The following is a 24,283-nucleotide window of genomic DNA, read 5'->3' as shown; positions in this document are numbered from 1 at the left end:
TTTGATCTACCGATAAACTTTAAATTGAAGTGACATGGTCAGTTAAGTAACCTGATTAGTTGCATGGCTGATTACCATCTTACAGGTGACCCAGTAATTTTCCATATGACACTAGCGTACCCTTGGAGTGTGTATAACTTATTTTTTGGGGAACATCCTGTCCACGTGTAATACTTAGCATATATTGCAACATTTGACATTAAACAAATTTTCTTTGTAGCATCGGAGGCAATTTCATGTTCAACCACACAGAAAATTTCACAAAAAAAATATGATAAAATCATAAGAAAAAGAATAAGAAATACTAACAAATAAATTTGGCATTAATAAAACGGGGATTCGTGTATTCAAGAGCTTATTTTCAGTGGACAACAACAAATGGAAGTTTTTAACGACCTTGACTGGCTATAATATATATGTTCCAGACCATATGAGTATTTGGACCGTACGCGTACGGTCCGGACCGTATACGTATACTCGTACGGTCCGACCATACGCGTACGGTCGGACCGTATGAGTATACGCGTACGGTCCAGCTGACCAGACATATTTTGAGATCATATGGGTTAAAAACAAATATTTATCAAAATCTTTATTTTTAGTTATACAAATTGTTATTATTACAAATAGATGGATGAAGTGAATAAGCGAACAATTGACATTAAATATTTGTTTAATTGTATATCTGAATCCTATTTTGTTACTCTGGCCCAAGGTGACACTAGTCTTGCTACCACAAGGAACGTCATATTTTTTTTACATTAACATTTTTGGTTCATGCATGTTCCTTTGCATATGCATTTTTTTTTGTAAAGTTCCTAAATATTCTATGACAATTGTCCTCCCACATTATGTTTACTTCCGATAACTTCAATTTCAATGAGCATACTGGGCTGCAATTAATGAATTACTTACATGCTTAATACAGGAAATAAACAGATTAAATAAGCGTGGTTTTTTTTAAATAGTTAAAATATTTAGTTTTTGTTTCAATTACTATTGAACTTTTTATATTAATTTGAGATATAAGTTGTGTTGATCTGTTATATACATTTGTATCTAATAAACTTGACCAACTTCTTAATATTAGTCAGACCGTACGCGTACGGTCCGACCGTATACGTATTTTGAAAAAGTACGCATACGGTCCAGACCGTACGCGTACGGTCCAAATACTCATACGGTCTGGAACATATATATAGCACTTGCACGGTCGTTCCATAATGTACAGTATTTTGAACAGCTTCAAATATATGGGGTCCGTAGTAATACCGCAAAGGATCTCCTTAGTGCACTAAGAACAAAAATGTGCACTAAGGACCTGATGGAATGATACAACTGTTACAATTAAAGGACATGGCATATAAAAATAGACTTTTTAAATATTCATAATTTTAAATTTTACAATTATACCTTTTTTTAATTAGAAAGTTATCGAATGTGTATTCGACACGTGCCTAAAAAAATTGATTGTCACCTTTTTAGTGTAATAGGTAGAAATTCACGTTCGCTCAACCTTGTCCCGTTCATAATCTGCTAGTATACTGTTTAAACATGTATATATGGTATTTTAAATTGTTCTCTATTTTTTTCCCATTTGTTTGTTTCTGCCGTATTTATTCTGTCTGTTATAATTTTTACTTCTAAAGTAATAAAGTATTTTCAACTCTTTTCAGTTTGGGAATTTTTAATCCTTTTAATTTTAAAAAGACAAATAATTGTGAACACTTCACGGAAAAGTGAGGATTTATATTTGGTTGCTTAACGTCCAGTTGCCAATACTTCATTCATTTTTCTGATGTCAGGGACCATGCCTCACAGCAAGGTTTTATAAGGATAGAACATAGGCAAATGCAAATAGATTCTATTGACTATATCTTTGCTGCTTTGGTCTCTGCATGTATAATGATTCATTATGTTTTATGGGATACTGAACTTCTGTTCTACAAATTTTATATTAAAATATATTCTGATTTTTCATTTTTAATGAGATTTTTGTTTCTGTTGATTAGAGGCAGTACAAAAAACATATTTTAATCATAATTAAGGTGAACCCAGCCCCCCCCCCCCCCCCCCTGTGTTAATGTTATCTTTACTATATATTGAATAGGGTGACACGTTGTCGCTACATAATAACCAGATAAAATGGATCTTGTTTATACAAAAAATATTTCAAGATTGTGGTTTCTCAAACATATTGGAGTCACAAAATTTTGTTAATAAAGAATGGTTAAAAACTGTCATAAAGCAAAGATTGCTAGATCAATATATTCAGAACTGGAATTCCCTCATTCAAAATTCGTCAAAAGGTATAAACTACAAAAATTTTAAGAAAAACTTGAAATTGAAGAATATTTTAATATTTTGGACTTCAAAGACGCTATTGTTTTTTGTCGGTTTCAAACGACAAATACTAAGTTGCCGATTGAAACAGGAAGATGGCAAAACGTAATCAGAGAAAACCGCTTTTGCAGTCTATGTAACAATCGACAAATAGGTGACGAATATCATTTTATATTTGAATGCAAATTTTTCAATCAAAAACGAAAAGAGTTTTTAACTGCATATTTTACAAAACGGCAAAATACAGTTAAATTCTCTGAAGTTATGTCAAGTACAAGAAAACCAGTTCTGAAGAAGCTTTTTTTTTTTATAGAAAATATAAATACTTGTGTTTGTCGGCCCGTGCTTGTACTCCTGGCTTGTAACTTTTGTAACATCTCTCGCTTGTTTTGTACATATTGTAAATATTTATTGTTGTATTTGTTATCTCTGTACCGATGTAATGCATTTGCTTTATGAGAATAAAGATATATATAGTAACTTCTTTAAATATACACAAGTCATAATTACATTGGCCAGAGGGTAACTTGATAATTAGAGGATCAAAGGATTTAATTAAGACAATCCAAGACTGCTACCTCTATATTTTATTATACATATCTTTATTAGCCTCATTTAGGGTGATACAGCAATTGCAAAACGGGTAGATACGATCTGTAATCAAATAATTAAACTAATCAAAAGTTTATTTAGAGTAACCATATGCCGGATCAAGGATTTGTAAATACAAATCCTTGGCCGGATGAACAAAAAGTTTGCCATTTATTGAAAAACATATGGTTTTATATAACAAGAAAACTTCGCTAGTATTCTAAACATTTATCACGTACCCCCTCCCCCAAACCTCCGCTTCAAGCTCTAGATTCGCGCCTACACATTGTGAATTATATTTCTTACATCACGATGCTTATTACATTATAAAATAAAATGGTATTCATCTTCAATTGTTGAAATAAGATGAATTGTTAAAAAAAAAGCATTGACATCAGTTTTAAAGTTATTGTTCATAGGAGACAGTTATGATTTATAGTCTCTTTTTAAAACGTAATATAATTTTACCTCTTGGAGTTTTTTTATATTACTTCTGTAATCAGATTTTGAAGAACCCCACGGACACCACATACTCTCATGCATATGTCACTCATTCAAGGTATAATGATAATATATGTAAACTCTTGTGTTGTTAACAAGGAAACGAAATCTCAAAAGCATTTTTGTCTCAATTTGTATCTCAAAATAGGGTTCTTTAATTTAAAAAAAAGCTTGCATAGCAATTTCCTTAAAAACAAAATATAAAAATATAAAAAGTTTTAAAACACAAAATTCATTTATTTTTTATTTTTCTTTCATAAACTTAAAATTTTACCACGCTAAACCGTTAGGTTTATTCAACAATAACCATTAATTAATCAATAAGTAACGATAAAAAGACAATTGTGTATTGGATTAGGTTGATTGAACATGATGATTAGTGAATTTGCAATAAGCCGTTGGTCACGTGCCGAGTGGCACGCGTTGATTAAAAAGTCATTTAACTTCAAAATTACAATATCTATTGATACCTAACTTTACAGATATGAGGTTTTTAATCATATCCTCCTATATATCCATATTCTCTGTGATCTTAAAACATCGTTTTAGTGTCCTCAGAGACATATATACACATGTGTATATATGTCTCTGGTGTCCTTAATGCAAACACTTTCTTCTTAGTCAGCGCCAATAAGAATTCCTTTGCGGTATTTCTACACACCGAAATATATGGCCTTATTGGTTAAATACCCACTGAAAATACCACAGTTTTTAGTGTCACTAATAGTCAAATTATTGTGTCGTGAAAACTGGAAATGAAGTTTAGCGGGACATAGGAAATTACAAAAATATTAGAATTGTTTACTTACATAGTGTAAGCGGGATGCGGGAATCTAAAAAAAAAATAAGTAACTATAAAGCGAGATCCGTGAACAGAACCCCCAATGAGACCCCATTAGTTGTGGCTTATTTTTGGTCTTTTTAGCTAGTTTCCTTCCCCTACATTACTTGTAAGTTGATCGTTTTTGTAAAGCAGCACTCGAGGCCTGACAGTATCATGAGTATATTACCAAGAAATGCACAAAATATTGAAAAAGAAGGTTTAGAAAATTTAAATAATGGTATGCACACACATGCACTCCCCTGTCAGCACAGACAATTATATTTTTGTAAACGCGCCAAACTCATTTCTTCCACAGTGAGACAAGCTTTACAATGTTGATGGTGGTGAAAGTCTAGTCCAAATAATTATGACGTCTTGCAAGGCTATTTTATTTCTGGAACGCTTTCCTCTGACGAAGCCGAAATGTGAAACCAAATCAACAAGAAGTCTAACATTTATAATAGAACTGAATATAAAATCGAAATGTAAATGGGGAATGTATCAAAAGACCAAAGAGCAGATAGCAGCCAAAGGGCACCAATGGGTCTTCAATGCAACGAGAAAATCCCACAACCCGAGGAGGGGTTCCTAACCAAAGACAAATTGGGGGGGGGGGGGGGTGGGGGTCCAACTACATGTCCCCATTCAATACAATACAATACAATATGCTTTATTTGAAAAACACTCCGTCACATTGACATGTGAAACAAGAGGTAAATTACAAAATACAATCACATACAATTAAAAAAAAAAAAAACAACTTAGAAATAAAATATATGGAAAATTACTTTATTATAGTGTTATTAACTGGCTGTTTCTGTATTGGCACTGGTATAGATTCAAGGCCAATACAGCTGACCGAGAATCTATACCAGTGCCAATACAGAAACAGCCAGTTCATAACACTTTTATTAAATGATTATAAGAGAATTAAAAACCGGAAGTGAACGTCCTGTATTAGCCCATGGGCCAATACAGCTTTTTTCCCGCTTTTTTCTGTATTGGCCCTGTTTTTTCCGTTTCAAAACTTTAAGACATTACAAAACATTGCACATCATTTAACCTGTTTATTTTAGGACTTTAATTTAAAAAATATTATACCAATGTTTTTATGCATAACGATACTTCCAGAGTTAAGTAATGGCGTAAGAAAATTGAAAACCGGAAGTGAACGTCCTGTATTAGCCCTAGGGCTAATACAGCTTTTTTCCCGCTTTTTTCCCGCTTTTTTCTGTATTGGCCCTGTTTTTTTCCGTATTGGCCCTGTTCGAAGAGCAATATTAAATCTTGATTTATATCGACAGTGGAACGTTTTTAGTATTGCACATGCTGATTTATCCGTATTGGGGCTTATTTGCTCATATCATTTAATAAATTATAATATTTTAACATTATAATATTTTAGTTAACTTTGAAATGAATATAGACACATTTTTAAATAATAAGTTAATATTTGTCAATGACAGTTAGTCCTTTCATTTTTGCTTAATTCTGATATTTCACATAGTACTCTGGAATATGCTGATTTCTGATATTTTTTAACTAATAAAGAATTGCATTCAAATAAATAATGGAATTCATTGCCAATTGCAGTTAAACACAGATTGCATGTCCTTTCTTCTTTTGGAATGACTTATACCATCTTCCCAGCTCTACTGGGATTGTACATTGCAGCATCTTAATTTTGAAATATATTTACGTTCGAATGGTGTTAATTTTAAAATTCAAATGCATTGATCATGTTGATCGTCCAATAAAGAACAATGTAGAAAGGGGGGTTCCAACATGTCCAACCCTCAGACCCTCCTGGATCCCTGCCTTAGAGGCATGCTTTAGCTTGCCATTAAACAAAAATGTATACTACTACTAGTTGAGTGATAATTATGGACGTCATATTAAACTCTTTGATATTGAAAAAGAAACTAAAATAAAAATCATACAAAGGTCACAAAGGCCATAACTTCTGGCTCCTGACGTGGGAAAAGTGCAAAATGCAGTGGGGATGAAAGCCTTTACTGTAAATTCCTGAAATTACAATTATATAAATCATCTCACATCTTTGCGCATTTCTTGAAATTGGTCATATTAATAAATGCATGCAATATTTTCAGAAAATTTCAATATATAGGCTTTTTAAAAAAAGTCAATCTTGTGCATGATTTATCAATGATTATACATGTACTTGCACAATTAACGCATGTTGTTCTCAAAACTAAGAGGTGTCTATGCTATTTATGACAATTTTCATGGTTCAGTGGTTATAGTTAAGTTTTTGTGTTTTGGTCTGTTTTTCTCATACTTTATGCAATAGGTCTACTATATTTGTTGTATGAAATGATTGTAAGGTGTACATGTCTAGTGGGATGATGTCATCTGACCTTGACCTCATTTTCATGGTTCAGTGGTCAAATTAAGTTTTTGAGTTTTGGTCTTTATCTAATAAATACTATAAGCCATAGGTCAACTGTATTTGGTGTATAGAAATATTTTTTGATTTATATGTCAGTGGCACAGGTTTTATTTGACCTTGATCTCATTTTCACGGTTCATTGATCAGTGTTTTTGTGATTTGGTCTATTTTTCTTAAACTATAAGTAATAGGTCAACTATAATTGTTGCATTGAAGCCTTGTTAGCTGTATATGTCTGCCTGGCATGGTTCATCTGACATTGACCTCATTCTCATGGTTCATTAGTCTTTATTTATTTATCTTGGTTAATGTTAAGTTTATGTGACAGGTGTGATAAAGCTTTATACTTAGGACTATCAACATGTTATCAATGATTAGTAAAAGAAGGCGAGACATTTCAGCGTGTGCACTCTTCTTATTAAACACATTAATATACATCATGTACATTAAACAGCAAAAAAAAATATTGATGCAAGATGCCATTCAATAATAACTTTTACTCTTTTATGTATAGGACAAGAACTATAGAAAATACAGAGAAATTATAAACAGCAGAAATGATAGGCAATTTAAAATTTGTAGAAGCAAACTAAACCTAAATGGTAAGGCCACTTTTATTTATTTTTTAAAGTTGTTGAACTTGAAAGATGATAATCATGATTACTATAAAAATTAAAAGATGTGGTATATTAAATATGAAAACTATCATGGCTTTAAGAAAGCAATTGTAGGCCTTCAATAATGAGAAAATCCATACCCTATAGTCAAAGAAGGCAGCTATAAAAGACCCAAAGATGAAAAATTGAAACAATCCAACATGTCCAAACTGTAAAACTAATTGCCTAATTTATTACAAAATAAATTACAAAAAATAAATATAACCGGTATGAAACAACAACAACAACAACCACTAAATTTAAGTGTCAGACTAAACTTACAAAAACTACAGGCTCTGAACTTTGGACAGGCACAATAGGAATATGGCAACCTATGATGTAAATTTCCTGCAAACACAGACTGTACTAATGTAAATCAACTAATTTTTCGCGACTACTTTATTTTGCGTTTTATACTTTCTAGTCTTACATCACAGCTAATTATTTTTCGCAAGGTTCAAGTTTACTTAATGAATTTGAATAAAGAAAGATACATATGAAAAACATTTATTGCTGTTTCTCTCTCCATTTATAACATTTTATTTGTTTATTTTGTGTATTTATAGGTGATCAGACATCTTGGTTTTCATGATCAATAGGTCATTACTGAAGAGGAAACTTAAAGTTGAAATTTATTTACATAGTGCATAATTGGATTAATTTGAACTGGAATGTGTACTTTCCTGCAAAAAAGAAACAGGAAATTTCATCATTATCACATGATAATGCCAATAAACAAAATGGAGTTCTATCATAGATACACAAAAACACTATTGCATAAAAGCAACAACATATTATATATATTATTCGAAAGAAAGGAGAATGCAGAACAAAGGAACACCAGTTTTATCCACTCATTTATATCGCTCCCTCATATCAAATATACGGAAGAAGATCATTGAAGAACAATTTGCAAAAATGTTTTCTCTTAGAATTGAAGGAAAATGTTATAAAGTGAATGGAATAATGTATTCACTGAATTCGTACGTAGTGGATTGAAAACTGTACACAAGCTGAAACAGAAGAAAATTTTAATTTAAAATAACACGAAAAGTGTATATTTTATTATTTAATCTGCAAATATATAAACAAATTCTTTAGAACACCACAAATGGTATGACATTCAAATTGGTTGCTTATTAATGTATTGCATTGAAACAATTACACAGAAAACAGAATCATTTGCTACAATTTTTTTTTATAAATCATAGTTAAATTTTATAAAAAGTATGAACAATACCTAGATCTAAACAGTCAGACTTTATCAATTTTCAATGTCATTAAAATGTTGAGTCAAACATTTATGAAAGTTTTGAATATCATTTGCATCAACTATACAGTCTTGTAATAATTATATTCATACTGTTTGTATACATGGTATAGCGAAGAAATGTTTAACAAGAACAAATAAGGAACAATAATTTCATTAGAGGAAATTTGTTTCTTGAAGGAAATCTTTTTCCCTTGAAAAAACAATTTCCCTTGAGGAAAAAACAATTTCCCTTTGAGGAAAAATCTTTTTCCTTTAGGGAAATTTGATTTCCCTTGAGGAAAACAACTATTCCTCTAAGGAAATTGTTGAAAAAAGGGGCATAACTTTTTTAACAGTGGTGCTAGAGCCAAACAATTTTAGGACAAATATCAGGGAACCAATACCAACCAAGTTATCAACTTCATTTTGACTTAACTCCAAAAATTAAGGTGAACAACTTTTGCACTCAGCGGAATTGCAAACTTGTTCCGGAGACAAATCTGCTTTTCTGAGATGTTTTACAAGGTTCCAAAAATGTGTTATGCCCTGCAGCTTTCCATCCAGCTAAGGCAGAGGTATATTCTCTTTTATTCTCATATATCCAGTATTTGCAACAAATTGTAATTTTTCTGAAGAAAAAAATTCAAATGGAAAATAATGTTTGTATTTTAATATAGTATGTTCCCATGGGAAGAAAAATTGTTCCTATGTGAAAAAAATTGTTCCCATGGGAAGAAAAATTGTTCCCATGGGAAGAAGATTTGTTCCCATGGGAAGAAATATTGTTCCCATGGGAAGAAAAATTGTTCCCATGGGAAGAAAATTTGTTCCCATGGGAAGAATTAATTCCCATGGGAACTTTTTGTATTCATCTTTTCCCATGGGAACTTTAAAGTTCCTATGGGAACTCTAAACTTCCCATGGGAAAAGTAATTTTTCCCATGGGAACTTCCAATGTTCCCATGGGAAATTCTAATATTCCCATGGGAATTATCAAATTTCCCATGGGAAATGTACTTTTAATCAGCTGCATTGACAAGAGTGACAACAGTGACAAGTTGGGACATATGGCATTTTTTTAATTTTTCAATAATCTATCACTGGGCAAATTTTTTTTTTGATATCTTGTAAACCGACAAAGTCAGATTTGCCGATACCGGAATGGCAAATTTGTCCCGCACAGTGTTTATAGCTCTTCATCTTTTATATAAGCTTTGGATTTCAAATATTTTGGCCACGAGCATCACTGAAGAGACATGTATTGTCGAAATGCGCATCTGGTGCAAGAAAATTGGTACCGTTAATTTTATTACTACCACTGGGTCGATGCCTCTGCTGGTGGACTATTAGTCCCCGAGGGTATCACCAGCCCAGTAGCCAGTACTTCGGTACTGGCATGAAAATACGATTAAAATTTACCGTTACAAAATATTAGAAATTATTTTAAATTAAGGAATGTATCTCCCTCATGCAAAGCTCTGATTCCTTTCACGGATTTGGCTATACTTTTTGGACCTTTTGGATTATAGCTCTTCATCTTTTATATAAGCTTTGGATTTCAAATATTTTGGCCACGAGCATCACTGAAGAGACATGTATTGTCGAAATGCGCATCTGGTGCAAGAAAATTGGTACCGTTAATTTTATTACTACCACTGGGTCGATGCCTCTGCTGGTGGACTATTAGTCCCCGAGGGTATCACCAGCCCAGTAGCCAGTACTTCGGTACTGGCATGAAAATACGGATTTTTTGTGTTATTAAAATTTACCGTTACAAAATATTAGAAATTATTTTAAATTAAGGAATGTATCTCCCTCATGCAAAGCTCTGATTCCTTTCACGGATTTGGCTATACTTTTTGGACCTTTTGGATTATAGCTCTTCATCTTTTATATAAGCTTTGGATTTCAAATATTTTGGCCACGAGCATCACTGAAGAGACATGTATTGTCGAAATGCGCATCTGGTGCAAGAAAATTGGTACCGTTAATTTTATTACTACCACTGGGTCGATGCCTCTGCTGGTGGACTATTAGTCCCCGAGGGAATCACCAGCCCAGTAGCCAGTACTTCGGTACTGGCATGAAAATACGGATGTTTTGTGTTATTAAAATTTACCGTTACAAAATATTAGAAATTATTTTAAATTAAGGAATGTATCTCCCTCATGCAAAGCTCTGATTCCTTTCACGGATTTGGCTATACTTTTTGGACCTTTTGGATTATAGCTCTTCATCTTTTATATAAGCTTTGGATTTCAAATATTTTGGCCACGAGCATCACTGAAGAGACATGTATTGTCGAAATGCGCATCTGGTGCAAGAAAATTGGTACCGTTAATTTTATTAAGATAAATTAAGAAATCTATATTTTCATTTTTTAAGGATAATTAACTTTTGTTTTTGTTTGTTTGTTTGAGGAAATTATAAAAAAAATAAACATAATGTTATTATAATATTTTTGCATTCTTGAATTTTAAAACCATATGAAACGAGTGACTGGTGAAAAATAATGTTAATCCAATGCATGTATATATCATAAACCTAGTCTTATGTGCACGATTTTATAATTTTTTTGCGCAAGCTTATAGTAGAATCGTATTTTTTTTCTCTCTCTGTCTGTTATAATGTGAAAATATGACAGCTCACTAATTGTCGTGTTTTTGAAGTCGTATATTGCCGATATTTACATTATAGTAAACAATCAACAAAGAAGCATAGATATTGAGCAAGTGTATAACATGTACAATCAAATAATAGTTTATTTCAGCGACATTTCCATGAGTATTGCGATCACCGGATTTTTATGAGAAGGCTCGTGCTAAGGTCACTTGTATACGGAAAATATGTCGGCGAATTGCATCCTGGAAGCAAGCAAATAAAAAAAGTAAACTTCTTTTAAATGTGGACAAATTAAAAAATTTACATCAGAAAAAAGTATATGTACATAAGTCTAATAATGAAAACTATCCATTTTGTTATAAACACACATATGCATAAACTTTTTTTAATTTAAGAATTCATGACTTTAATTTTACTTTTTACAAAAAATGCAAAAAATCATAGGTCGTAGAAAAGCAGACAATTAATAATGAAAAAAACTATTCAACAATGTACAATACATAAAACCAAAAAAATGTGTAATACAAACACTAACAAAACTAGAGGTTCTAAAGAGCCTGTGTCGCTCACCTTGGTGTTTGTCCATATTAAACAAAGGACACAGATGGATTCATGACAAAATTGTGTTTTGGTGTCAGATAGTGATGTGTTTGCAGTTTATCTCTATCTATAAAAATATTCAAGATAATAACAAAAAACGGTAAAATTTCTTTAAATATTACCAATTCAGGGGCAGCAATCCAACAACCAGTTGTCTGATTCGTTTCAGAATTATAAGCTAACATCTACATTTCATCCCTATGTTCTATTTTTAGTCATAGCCACCATCTTGGTTGGTTGGCCCGGTCATCCCACACATTTTTTAAACTAGATACGCGAATGACAATTGTGGCCAAGTTTGGTTAAACTTGGTCCAGTAGTTTCAGAGGAGAAGATTTTTGTAAAAGATTACAAAATACTACGAAAAAGTGGTAAAAAATTACTATGAAGGGCAATCAAACTCCTTAAGTGGTCAACTGAACATTTTGGTCATGTTGACTTATTTGTAAATCTTACTTTGCTGAACATTATTGCTGTTTACAGTTTATCTCTATCTATAATAATATTGATAATAACCAAAAAGAGTAAAATTTCCTTAAAATTACCAATTTAGGGGTAGCAACCCAACAACAGGTTGTCCGATTCATCTGAAAATTTCAGGGCAGATAGATCTTGACCTGATTAACAATTTTACCCCGTCAGATTTGCTCTAAATGCTTTGTTTTTTAGTTATAAGCCAAAAACTGCATTTTACCCCTATGTTCTATTTTTAGCCATGGCGGCCATCTTTGTTGGTTGGCCGGGTCACCGGACACATTTTTCAAACTAGATACCCCAATGATGATTGTGGCCAAGTTTGGTTTAATTTGGCCCAGTAGTTTCAGAGGAGAGGATTTTTGTAAAAGTTAACGACGACGGACGCCGGACGCCGGATGCCGGACGCCGGACGCAAAGTGATAGGAAAAGCTCACTTGGCCCTTTGGGCCAGGTGAGCTAAAAAGTAATTGATTCTACGTGGTCTGCAATGGTTCACTTACTTTTACCTTTGTGACACTGATAGTGTTCTAATTGCAAGTCCAAAATCGTCTGTTAATCGCGTTTTGTGATGCTATGACAATTTGAATATATCCCTAGCCATTTGTGACACAGGTTTGCCATAAAAGAGGGACGAAAAATACCAAAGGGACAGTCAAACTCATAAATCTAAAACAAACTGACAACGCCATGGCTAAAAATGAAAAAGACAAACAGAAAAACAATAGTACACATGACACAACATAGAAAACTAAAGAATAAACAACAAGAACTCCACTAAAAACTAGGGGTGATCTCAGGCGCTCCGGAAGGGTAAGCAGATCCTACTCCACATGTGGCACCCGTCGTGTTGCTTATGTGATTACAAATTCGGTAAATAGACTAATTCGGTAGGTCACATTCATGAAAGGGAAGGGGATTGTAGTTACGACGTAAGGAACATATCCGATATCATTTGTGAAACGGTTATTCCATAACGGTCAACCAACTCGTGATGGCGTCCGTAAAATTTACGAAGGGATGATTTCAACTTCAATATTTGGAACTCTTGGTTTAATAGCTTCCTTGTGAGCAGTAACCCTCTATCAAGAAAATCATGATAGGAAATGCAAGCACGGGAATATCGTATCAATTGGGAGATATATACCCCGTATGCAGGTGCTGCTGGAATGTTGCTACTTAGAAATGGAAAGTTCACAATTGGAAAGCTGAAATCATCTCTTTTGTCGTAAAGTTTTGTTTTCAACCGACCCTCATTGTCAATTTCTAGATGTAAGTCAAGATATGAAGCCGACTTAACTGAATCTGTAGTATCCTTTATCTCCAATTCGATGGGATAGATGCGTTCCACATAGTCACCAAATTTTGAATTGTTTAGTGAAAGAACGTCATCTATATAGCGGAAAGTAGAGTTAAAGGATATTGCTAACTTCTTATTTTCTTCCTAAGAAGTTCCTGCATGAAGTCAGCCTCAAAATAATAAAGAAACAAGTCGGCAAGTAGAGGGGCACAGTTTGTTCCCATTGGGATGCCGACAGTCTGTTGAAAAACACGTCCTCCGAACGTTACAAATATGTTGTCAATCAAGAAATCAAGCATCTTGATAATATCGGTTTCAGAGAATTTTTTGTTTGAATCAGAGTGATTCTTTACAAAGTATGATTTATACCCCCTTAGACAAGATACTTGTATCTACGTTGGCCATTCTCTTTTATGAAGCAAAGTAATACCAACTCTTTCAATTTGTCTTTTAGTTTGGAATGTGGAATACTTGTGTAAAGAGTAGAAAAGTCAAATGTTTTAATACTGTTACAAGATGAAAGAGATTGTATGTACTCTTAAAGATCTTTGGAATTTTTAATTATCCACATCTGATTCAAGCCACTTCTAGAATAGGCAGTTTCACAATAACTTTGAAGCCCGTCTTAGATTGCTGATAAAATAGATGTTAATAATTTAGAAAGAGGTTTCGTGGAGCACTTGGAAGACCCAGCAATATACCGTTGTTTGTAAGGACACTTATGTAGTTTAGGTATCCAATACAGTGATGGAAGATCCAGTTCTTCATCTTTGGTTGAAATACCAAAGGAACAAAGAACAGACCTATGATTATCCAGGATTTCCTCTTTGGTAAGTGTCGTGAGGGTATATGTTGAGTTTCCAAGTGAATTGTCTATACCTAATTCGTTTATCAAGCAATTAATGTAGTGACTTTTACAGACAAAAACGATGTTATTTGGGGCTTTGTCTGCGGGGACAACAACATATTTATCATGGAGGTCGTCTAAGTGTTTAGCAACATTTGGGTCTTTAAAGATTGACGTAGCATGGGCATTGATGGATCCATTCAGTTTCTTGATTCTGATTTGTATTAACGACCTCACTGCCTTAATCCATTCGGATAGAGTGTCTACGTCTTCCTTTTCATGTTTAGCCCATTGCCTGGCATAATCCTCGGCTGAGTCCATCAAAATTTTAAAGTTGTATTTCCAATTGATTGATTTAGGCTCACGATATTTCGGACCTTTCGATAACACATTTCGTAGAGAAGTGTTATTAACAATGTTAAGGTCACCGGTAATAACGTGGCCAGCAGGATTATATATGAACTTAGAACCAGCACAAGTGCAATCAGGAGGTTTAGATTTGAAGTCGTCAATATCGAGATTCTGCAAAACGCGCTTGTAATTGAAAATTTTAGTTGCAATAGGTTTGGTATAGGTATAAGAAATTATTGGTACAGACTGGTCTTTGAAATAAGGAGGTATTTTCGATTGAACTAATTTATGATGAAGGATATTGCCTAGGTTGACGCCATCGAGACCTTTGTTGGCAAAGGAAAGATTTAGAAAAGATCTTTTCTCCTTTTCATCTTTTCCAATGCGAACTGGCTTGAAAAGTCTGTGACTTGCAATATCCGAAATTATAGCTTGAAGTTTGTATTGGTTTAAATGAGGGTTTGTAACAGGGGATTCCAAACATAAATTGAACAGAGAATGAAGTTTTGAAAGGGGTAATGAATAAAGTTTCGTGCGAATGTGATGAATACCTAACGGCTTTTATATGAATGACAGCAAGTCATTAATAGAGACATCATGCAGAGAAGGTGATGTATAATGACGATGACCATGACTGCGTCTACGTCGAGGAGTCGAGTTGAAAATATTCATCACATTCACCGAGTTACACGAAGGACTAGATAGAATACCTATACCATCAATTTTGTCATTGCAGCCATACGGTGTTGCAGTTCCCAATTGTCTAATCCAGTAGTCTTCTTTTTGTCTACGGAGAGTCGTTTGCCATAACGGTAAACCCAGAAATTATGTCGTAGGTGAAAGTTTTAAAGATTGGCATTCTTGAGGAGAGGGACAGAATGTAATTAATAGTAAAGCTCAAAATTCGAAACCGAAATAACAACATTATAACCACAATCCCACCCTCATTTGCCCCGAATATTACGTTCTATGTATATTGGCGTTTGTTTTTGTCGAGTTCAGTGTTTCTTTTGTTCTGTTGTTCTCCTTTCATAGTTAATATATTTCCCTCTGTTGTAGTTTTTTTCCGGATTTATTTTCGCTTAATCGATGATATGTGACGTGCAATTAAAGAAACAACCAGCACAGCTCCTTCCGCCAAATCTTTAGACCTATACCTCGAATTTTACATATACGGTCATCTCAGTTCCGGAATCAATTACAAACGAGACGCTTTTACTTTTGAAATTATCCATCCCCCAACCTTATTAAAATATACAAACTTCACCAGTATATGGGATATACATTTCCCAACTTATTCATTATTCAAGACCTTGCCACTTCTACTCAGATTTTGTAAAACGTCACCAGTGTCTGAGTAGTAAGTTCATGAACCATTTCCTAAAAACAATCATCGGAAGGTACCAAGACCTAATTGATAAATATTCCGTATCAACTTCACAAATACTACACGATGGTCTTGAAATATAGATTCTGAGTACTGGCGTTGTTTATAATCTTTATAACGTGTTATACTATCCTTTTATTTGTATTTATGAATATTGCTTTTACTATTTTAGTCTGTTTTTATTGATATTCATTTTAAGTGGCTCGGTACTTGTTCATCCCGTCATTGTGTTATTATTCTATGATAATTCTATAATTTTTGTCTTTTACTTTTTTGCTAATGTGCTCTGCCTGTATGCCTTATTATGTTTCTTTGATACATATATGACTAGGCTATGTACATCACGGCATTGTGTACTTCTACTAAGGTAAATTTGTGTATTGTCGTCTTTACTTTTTGCTTATATGCTTGGTCTATATGCCTTTTTGTGCTTCCTTTTTTTTTATTAATTTGTTTGTTTTTATAGTGATTAAGATTAAAACAAAATGTTGACTGCTGTACCCCTATTTTTGACATTTTGACCATTTATTTCTGTTTGTTTTGTTCACAATATAATGGAATAGAACTGCCATACAAGTGAGAGGTTTAGCTAGCTTTAAAACCAGGTTGAATTCACTATTTTTCACATAAGAAAATATCTGTACCAAGTCAGGAATATGACAGTTGTTATCTACTCGTTTGATGTGTTTGAGCTTTTGATTTGGCCATTTGATAAGTTACTTTCCTTTTTGTTGAGAAGGAGAAAGTTTCTTCCCACGGGGCCGGGATGCCGTTAATTTTGTTAAAACACTTCCTCCAAACGTAATAAATAAATAGTAAATCAAGAGGCAAGCATGTTGATATTTTCAGTTTGAATCAACGTCATTTTTTTCTCGAAGTTATATTTATTCTCCCAAAGACAAGAGACTTGTATCTACGTTGGGCATTCTTAAATATAAATCAAAGCAGAACCAACTCTTTCTATTTGTCTTTTAGGTTTTGGAATATGGCATGCTTGTGTAAAGTGCAATATGAAAGAGTCTTTGATGGTATGTTCTTTAAAGATTTAAAGATCTTTAGAATATTTAAGTATATTTATCAAAAGATTCATTAAAAAGCCATACATCAAAATATATATTTTGTCTGTTTTTGAAATATTTTTAATGATATAACTTTAGAAAAAGGCAATTCCTAGTCTACAAAATCCATTATTAGTCATGTTCTCTTCAGTGTCTTAGAACTAATGAAGTCGCAATATCAATATTAACGCTATGTTTCGTTAGCGCTGTAACAAAGTGGTACCGTACATACAATCAACAAGTATTTGGTCACATATGAATATTTATGTGTAGTGGAAAAAAAGTTCAGTTATAATGCAGATATAATAGGAAAACGACTGTAAGAGGTAAAGCAGGGTGAATGGACCGGGTTATAATCATCCTATGATATGCAGGAATCACAAATCACACGCTTTCAAAACCACTTCTGTGTGTATCTTTAACCATATGAACATAAGTGTAATTTGACGAGATTAAAAAAAGTCGTCAATCAATCAATTCTAGATCAAATGGAGTAAACTGGCATGTGTTTGAAAACTAAATGTTGAGTGATTGAGCATTAAAAACCAGCAAAATAAAGAAAACTGAATATAACGTTGTGATACAATTAAAAAATAAAAACAACACATTTTAAAATTTCATGCATTTAAAAACAATAATTGAATATTCATGCTCCAATATGGATAATAAGCAAGAAAAACTTCATCTGCGAAACGATGTTTATAAATTAAAACTGAAGTATTCAAAACAAAAATAAAAAATAGTAATATAATATAGGTTGATGTTTTCTCCACTTGATGGTCCTTATTACATGAGATGCATTGTTCCTATTATGAAGGCACCAATAACTCCAAAACTATACGCTGCAATAATCAAACCAAAAGCCATATGATTCTTCTCTTTTGCGTCTTCATATTTTCCATTTTTCCTGTCCTTGTTTGCCTATAAATAATTGTTTGGTTCAATTAACTTTCAAATTGATTATACTTTTGCCCTATTAACCTTAACCATATGCTTACATAGGTTATTCCACCTTTTGATGTTTTTCATTGACGAAGTGATGGAGCTTCTTTTTATTGAAACTTTAAAAAACCTTAAAATGTAAACTCAATCACATAATTGGTTCAATATTTCAAAACATGCATATACTATCATGAAGCATCTACTAGAGATTTACTGCCTTCATGGTATACACAAATTGTAATTGTTTAGACGAAATCATCTCTCATGTTGATGTTAAAAAGAACATTGAGACAAAAGAGATTAGATTGTTCAGAAATTGTTTAAATGATCCTATCAAAGTAAATTCAATTACAACAGAAACATTGTTAACGTGTAAAAACTCATATGCTACATCTATTCAATTAATTTTGATTATTCGTTTTATGAAATACAATTTTACAATATTACACTTCGAAATTTGTTTAAAATCTAATAAAGTACTTACACTGTCTGCATAGTATGTGGCACAAAGTCCAAATGGAAAACAACAGACAACTGCAACAAGTGCTAGACACAGATAATCAGTGTTTGCTTTTTTCTTTTGGTTCATCTAAAAGAAAAACAATTGTGACTTTAAATTATCATTGTAGGGAGATTTTGGGTTTACAATTCAGTCATCATTGACTATGATAATTGATGATTTTACTAGACAATTCATGTTCTATCATTTTTTGTTGCAGAATAGACATTTCTTCAATTTACTTGACGAGGAGTCGCAGTTACCCATTAATTTAATTGGTTTGTCTCAAGTATTAATAGACTGTCAACATTGAACGAGTATTAACCTAGTACGTTGGCTGCCATGCTATAGGCAAGAGTAATTAAAGTGGCGTAAAAAAATAATAAAAAACCTCATTGGATTTAAATTGTATCTAAACCACCGTCCAGTCGGCTTGTGTGTTGAGTCTTTGGGTCAAATTTAATGTAAAATGTTTGATTATAAAAATCTTGAATACAATAGTTAACTTCAGAACGGTACTAAAAAAGTAGTTTGTTTCAGAATTGAAGTTTAGACATTTATTAGGACTTTTGAAAATTAAAAGAAATGACAGCAATATTTATGGTGGGGTTCATGTTGTTTATTCTTTAGTTTTCTATGTTGTGTCGTGTGTGCTATTGTTTTTCTGTTTGTCTTTTTTCATTTTTAGCCATGGCGTTGTCAGTTTGTTTTAGATTTATGAGTTTGACTGTCCCTTTGGTATCTTTTGTCCCTCTTTTATCTATTTATTTAAAAAATAATATGACTGCCCTCTAAAAGAAGCCTATGCTTTTATTACATAATTAGTGTGGGGAGAATAACGATATTTTCCCGCATACTACACATATTTGATGTCACCACATACACATTTTCCTCTAATAAGTTTGTTCACCGTAAGTTCAAATGGACAAAACTGTTATTATAAAAGTGACTCACGAATGACTGGGGAGCAAGAGAAGCGAGTATACCAAAGGACTGATCAAACTCAGAGGCCGAAATCAAATAGACATTGCCATGTAAAAAAACACGAAAAAGGATAAAATACATACGGCAGTTCACAAAACACAACACAGAAAACTAAAAACTGAACAGCAGGAACCCCATCAAAACAACGGGGATATCTCAGGTGATTCAAAAGGGTAAGCAGATCGTGCTCCACATGTTACAATCACAAATGGCTCTTTTCACAAAAAAAATCTTACGACTAAAATCGATCGTAATTAAGTTATGATGAAATGTTCATGACTTAGTAATTTGTATGGCAGGAAATTTTTTGAATAGTCTAAAGCCTATTTTAGCAACAATAAATTTATTGTAATATCAAATGTAGTTCTTTCGTTTAAGGATGTTTTTATCTAATTCATGTTGATTGTGTTCATACAACAAAAATCTCTTTCAAGATACAGTTATTTTTACCAATATTGTAAAACTGTTGTTGGATGGGTTTGATGTAGTAATAGAAACGAATCCATTGACGGACGGAGACATTCACCAGGTATAGACAGACTGCACTGTCCGGTTGTGTATGCCCCTTTGTGTTTACAATTTTGTTGCTTGTGAGAGTGCTGTTTACATAACATATATATAGTTGTTAATTTCTGTGTTATTTGGTCTCTTGTGGAGAGTTGTCTCATTAGTAATCATACCACATCTTCATTTTTTTTTATATATGCATATATTGAATGATGAAAGAAGGAAAGTAAAATATGAATAAGGACAATGTTTTGAGTTAGGGTTTATGGGTATTAGTAGGAGTTTTGAGTTCGATGACACATAAGCTGTCGGATTTACGTGCATCACTCTCCATTTTCCCAATTTCAAAGTAATACATGGTCTTGTGTTAAAGACTGTTCTATGTATCTAACAATAACCTTATATCCGATTAATGACCGATCTAATACAGTACTTTATAATGCCTTATACTCAGGAAATTTACAAAAAACAAACAGTGTAGTTAGTGCAAAACTAGATTAGAATAACTATTTGCAAATGTCAGACTTAACGCTCAAACTGTAGAGGAAATGTGAATATAATACGGGAAAATAGATATAGGCAGATGTGGTGTGAGTGCCAAAGAGTTGTTTGAAATTCAATCACTAAAAAGTGAAATCATAAAAAGACTGACCTCCGAGGTAAGTTCAAAACGGAAAATCCCTTATCAAATGGCAGAATCAAATGATAATACACATCAAACGAATGGACAACAACAGTTACTGTCATATTCATGACTTGGTACAGGATTTTAATTTAAATGCTTCTCATATATCGTATGTGTTTAACTGGAAACAGTTATTTCACAGATATATAGGTTGAAGAATATAAGGGTTTAAATGTAAAAAAAAAAATGTAAAGGAACTTACGCTATGAGTATATTATACAAGTTTATATAAATATAAACTTTCAATATAAAAAAATAGGGAATTATCATCCGTTATTTTCTCAAATGCTCCGAATGATATTGATTCAAAGATACGAAAGGTATTGACTGATAGGAAAGTCATACTGTTTTAAGTATTTTTGCGAACTCCGATATAAGTTGCCCTTACCTTCCATGCTTGGAATTCTTTAGAAAAGCATTCATTGCCACCGGAAGTGATTTTATATTGCCGTTGTAGTTCATCCACATCTACTAAAATCTCATTGCCGGTATTAAGCTGAGCTGTAGAACAACATGTAATTTATTTGAAAGCAAACAAATTGATTTTAATTTCATCAAGCAGACCACGCTACTACGTAATCCATTAAGTTCAACTTATTCCTAAATACCAGCAATAGCACAGGATATTGTTGAGAGCTTAGTAAATATTAATGTGAAAAATCACTAAAACTAAACTTTGCAGAATCAAGTCAAAGACAGAGGGTATGAATTGGTATTTTACCTTTACAGATGTGATATACTTAAGAATAACTGTACATGAGAATAAAATGTCAGTAGGAAGGAATAACAAAAAAAAACAAAAACAAAAAAAAAACAAGTGTCGACAAAATATTGATAAATATCAGGATTACCACGGTTAGATACAAAGTCACACACAACGATACGGTTTCATAAAGGGTTTCCTAGCACAATGTCATGTAATTTCCTGTCATTTTTTTGGGAAAGTACTGAACATTCAGAAATTATTGCAATGTTTATTATTGCGATGTTTTTATTATTGCGAAAAATGCGACAGGTTATAATCGCAATAATTTAAAGTCGCATTTTAAAATTTTTATATGAATTAAAAAGTATAATTTGGAATATAAAAAAAGCTGGTGTACGATTTGAAAAATGTCCAAGTATATGGTTCATTTCAAATGCAAACTTTTAACTAATATTACATTTCTATTTATGTATAATAGATATACTCAAAATTTAGTCGTTAGCGATGTATTGTTTAGCAGAAACATACTCATTATGATGACGAATATGTCACAATGGGCTCTTTAAATTTAAGTACATTTATAGAAATAGAAGAAGATAGTATACATAATAATAATAATAATAATAATAATAATAATAATAATAATAATAATAATAATAATAATAATAATAATAATAATAATAATAATAATCAATAATAATAATAATAATAATAATAATAATAATAATAATAATAATAATAATAATAATAATCATAATAATAATAATAAAACTAATAATAATAATAATAATAATAATAATAATAATAATAATAATAATAATAATGATAATAATAATAATAATAATAATAATAATAATAATAAATAATAATAATAATAATAATAATAATAATAATAATAATAATAATAATAATAATAATAATAATAATAATAAAACTAATAATAATAATAATAATAATAATAATAATAATAATAATAATAATAATAATAATAATAATAATAATAATAATAATAATAATAAATAATAATAATAATAATAATAATAATAATAATAATAATAATAATAATAATCATAATAATAATAATAATAATAATAATAATAATCATAATAATAATAATAATAATAATAATAATAATAATAATAATAATAATAATAATAATAATAATAATAATAATAATAATAATAATAATAAAACTAATAATAATAATAATAATAATAATAATAATAATAATAATAATAATAAATAATAATAATAATAATTGAAATATTATCAATGATAGGAATTATGATTAAGAATGAGAAAAAGAAGAATCCGAATTCGAATTATACAAAGAAATATACTGCTTATAATTCAAATAGTTTAAATGATAATAAAATGAACAAGTAAAAATGTTTTAAACTGATAATAATCTATAGTTGAAAAAGCTGATTTTGCTTTCTTCCAATCGTGATATCTGTTAACTGACGAATTGAGTTGAAACACAAAATTGAATTCTGGTGAAAAAATGATAAGATTAACGAATTACATTGGGATATTGTATAATAATAGATATTTTCATTTACCCATAGTGCTTAGTCCAAATGTTGATGATATTATTTCTATATCAAAGTGATGAGTTAATACAAAATGTACATCTGCGTTCTTGCAATCTGCATTTGTTGATGAACTTCTTTGATAAGTTTAAATGCGGAAGTCCTGTTATAACCCTAAAGAGACCCGTATGTTTTATTTGCTTGTTTACTATGCTCACCTGTACTACAAATTTATGACGCAGAAAGTTGGGTAAACGTTAATGAGAAAAATTTCAACGAGATTAACTTCAGAAAATAGTAAAATCACAAAAATACTAAACTCCTATGAAAATTCAAAACGGAAAGTCCCCAACAAATGTGAAAATCAAAAGCTCAAAACACATCAAACGAATAGAAAACAACTGTCATATTCGTATACAGAACTCATGTCTTTATTTCATTGATTGAACATTTAATGAATAAATGAAAATCCTCACAAAATGGACACATTCCTATAGTTTGAATACGAATGTTCATTCTCTCCAAATTACATCATCGAGACTGTGTAAGGTTGACCATTCAGCCTGAGTTTACGGTATGATCTTATATGGTCCCTGTATGTAGCATAATATGCTTCTATCTAACAATGCTGTCATCAAATAAACTGGTGAACCGATAATTTGCATTAAAAAAAAACAGGAAAAAAAACGACACAAAAACAAACAACTATCATCAAAACACAACACAGGAAACTCAATGACTGAACAAAATTAACACAAACGAAAACAGGGAAAACCCCAAGTACTACGGAAGGGTTAGAACATATTGCTCAACAAGTGGCTCCCGAATGAACCTGAGTATGAAATGTATGAAACAGAAATGTTTGTCTCACTTAAAGATTGCTAGTCAAATAAATAACCCAGTTTAGAAGTTTAAAAAAGGCGAGAACTTAATTTTCATCAAATATACTTAAGGTGTTAGACCAAAAATTCAAAATACCTATCTATCCAACCATATCTTTCAATTTTCACAGCTTTTTAAATATTATACATTTGAATTTTACTGAAACCAGTTGTTTCCTGAATCAAACATGTTTCACAGTTCAAGATGCCAATTTCCAACTACTGTTTAAAGTCTTGTCAGAATGAACGAATTAAACATTGACATCAAAAGCACTTATTAGAGAAGAGCTACTTCTTAACATTCTTAATAAAAGTAGACGAATTGGTGGTTT

The 24,283-nt window shown here is 31.7% G+C and overlaps 1 protein-coding gene and 1 long non-coding RNA gene across 2 annotated transcripts; one reads left to right on the top strand and one right to left on the bottom strand.

Moving 5' to 3' along the window:
• The first annotated feature begins 4,177 nt into the window (after positions 1–4,177).
• On the top strand, positions 4,178–8,731 carry LOC139482805 (uncharacterized). The gene is made up of 3 exons (XR_011654963.1): positions 4,178–4,496; positions 7,183–7,270; positions 7,891–8,731. It is a non-coding gene; the product is annotated as an uncharacterized lncRNA (long non-coding RNA).
• Positions 8,732–17,822: 9,091 nt separating this feature from the next.
• On the bottom strand, positions 17,823–23,257 carry LOC139480988 (uncharacterized). The gene is made up of 4 exons (XM_071263988.1): positions 23,101–23,257; positions 21,221–21,333; positions 18,642–18,746; positions 17,823–18,136 (listed from the first exon to the last, which is right to left on the bottom strand). Exons 1-4 carry the CDS (start codon positions 23,102–23,104, stop codon positions 18,002–18,004), a joined length of 357 nt encoding a protein of 118 aa, XP_071120089.1. The 5' UTR covers positions 23,105–23,257; the 3' UTR covers positions 17,823–18,001.
• Between the last annotated feature and the right edge of the window lie 1,026 nt (positions 23,258–24,283).

The sequence above is a fragment of the Mytilus edulis genome, chromosome 7 (genome assembly GCF_963676685.1).
Source record: "Mytilus edulis chromosome 7, xbMytEdul2.2, whole genome shotgun sequence".
Classification (NCBI taxonomy): domain Eukaryota; kingdom Metazoa; phylum Mollusca; class Bivalvia; order Mytilida; family Mytilidae; genus Mytilus; species Mytilus edulis.
Note: the sequence above shows the minus strand (reverse complement) of the source record. Positions and strands in the feature narration are given on the sequence as shown.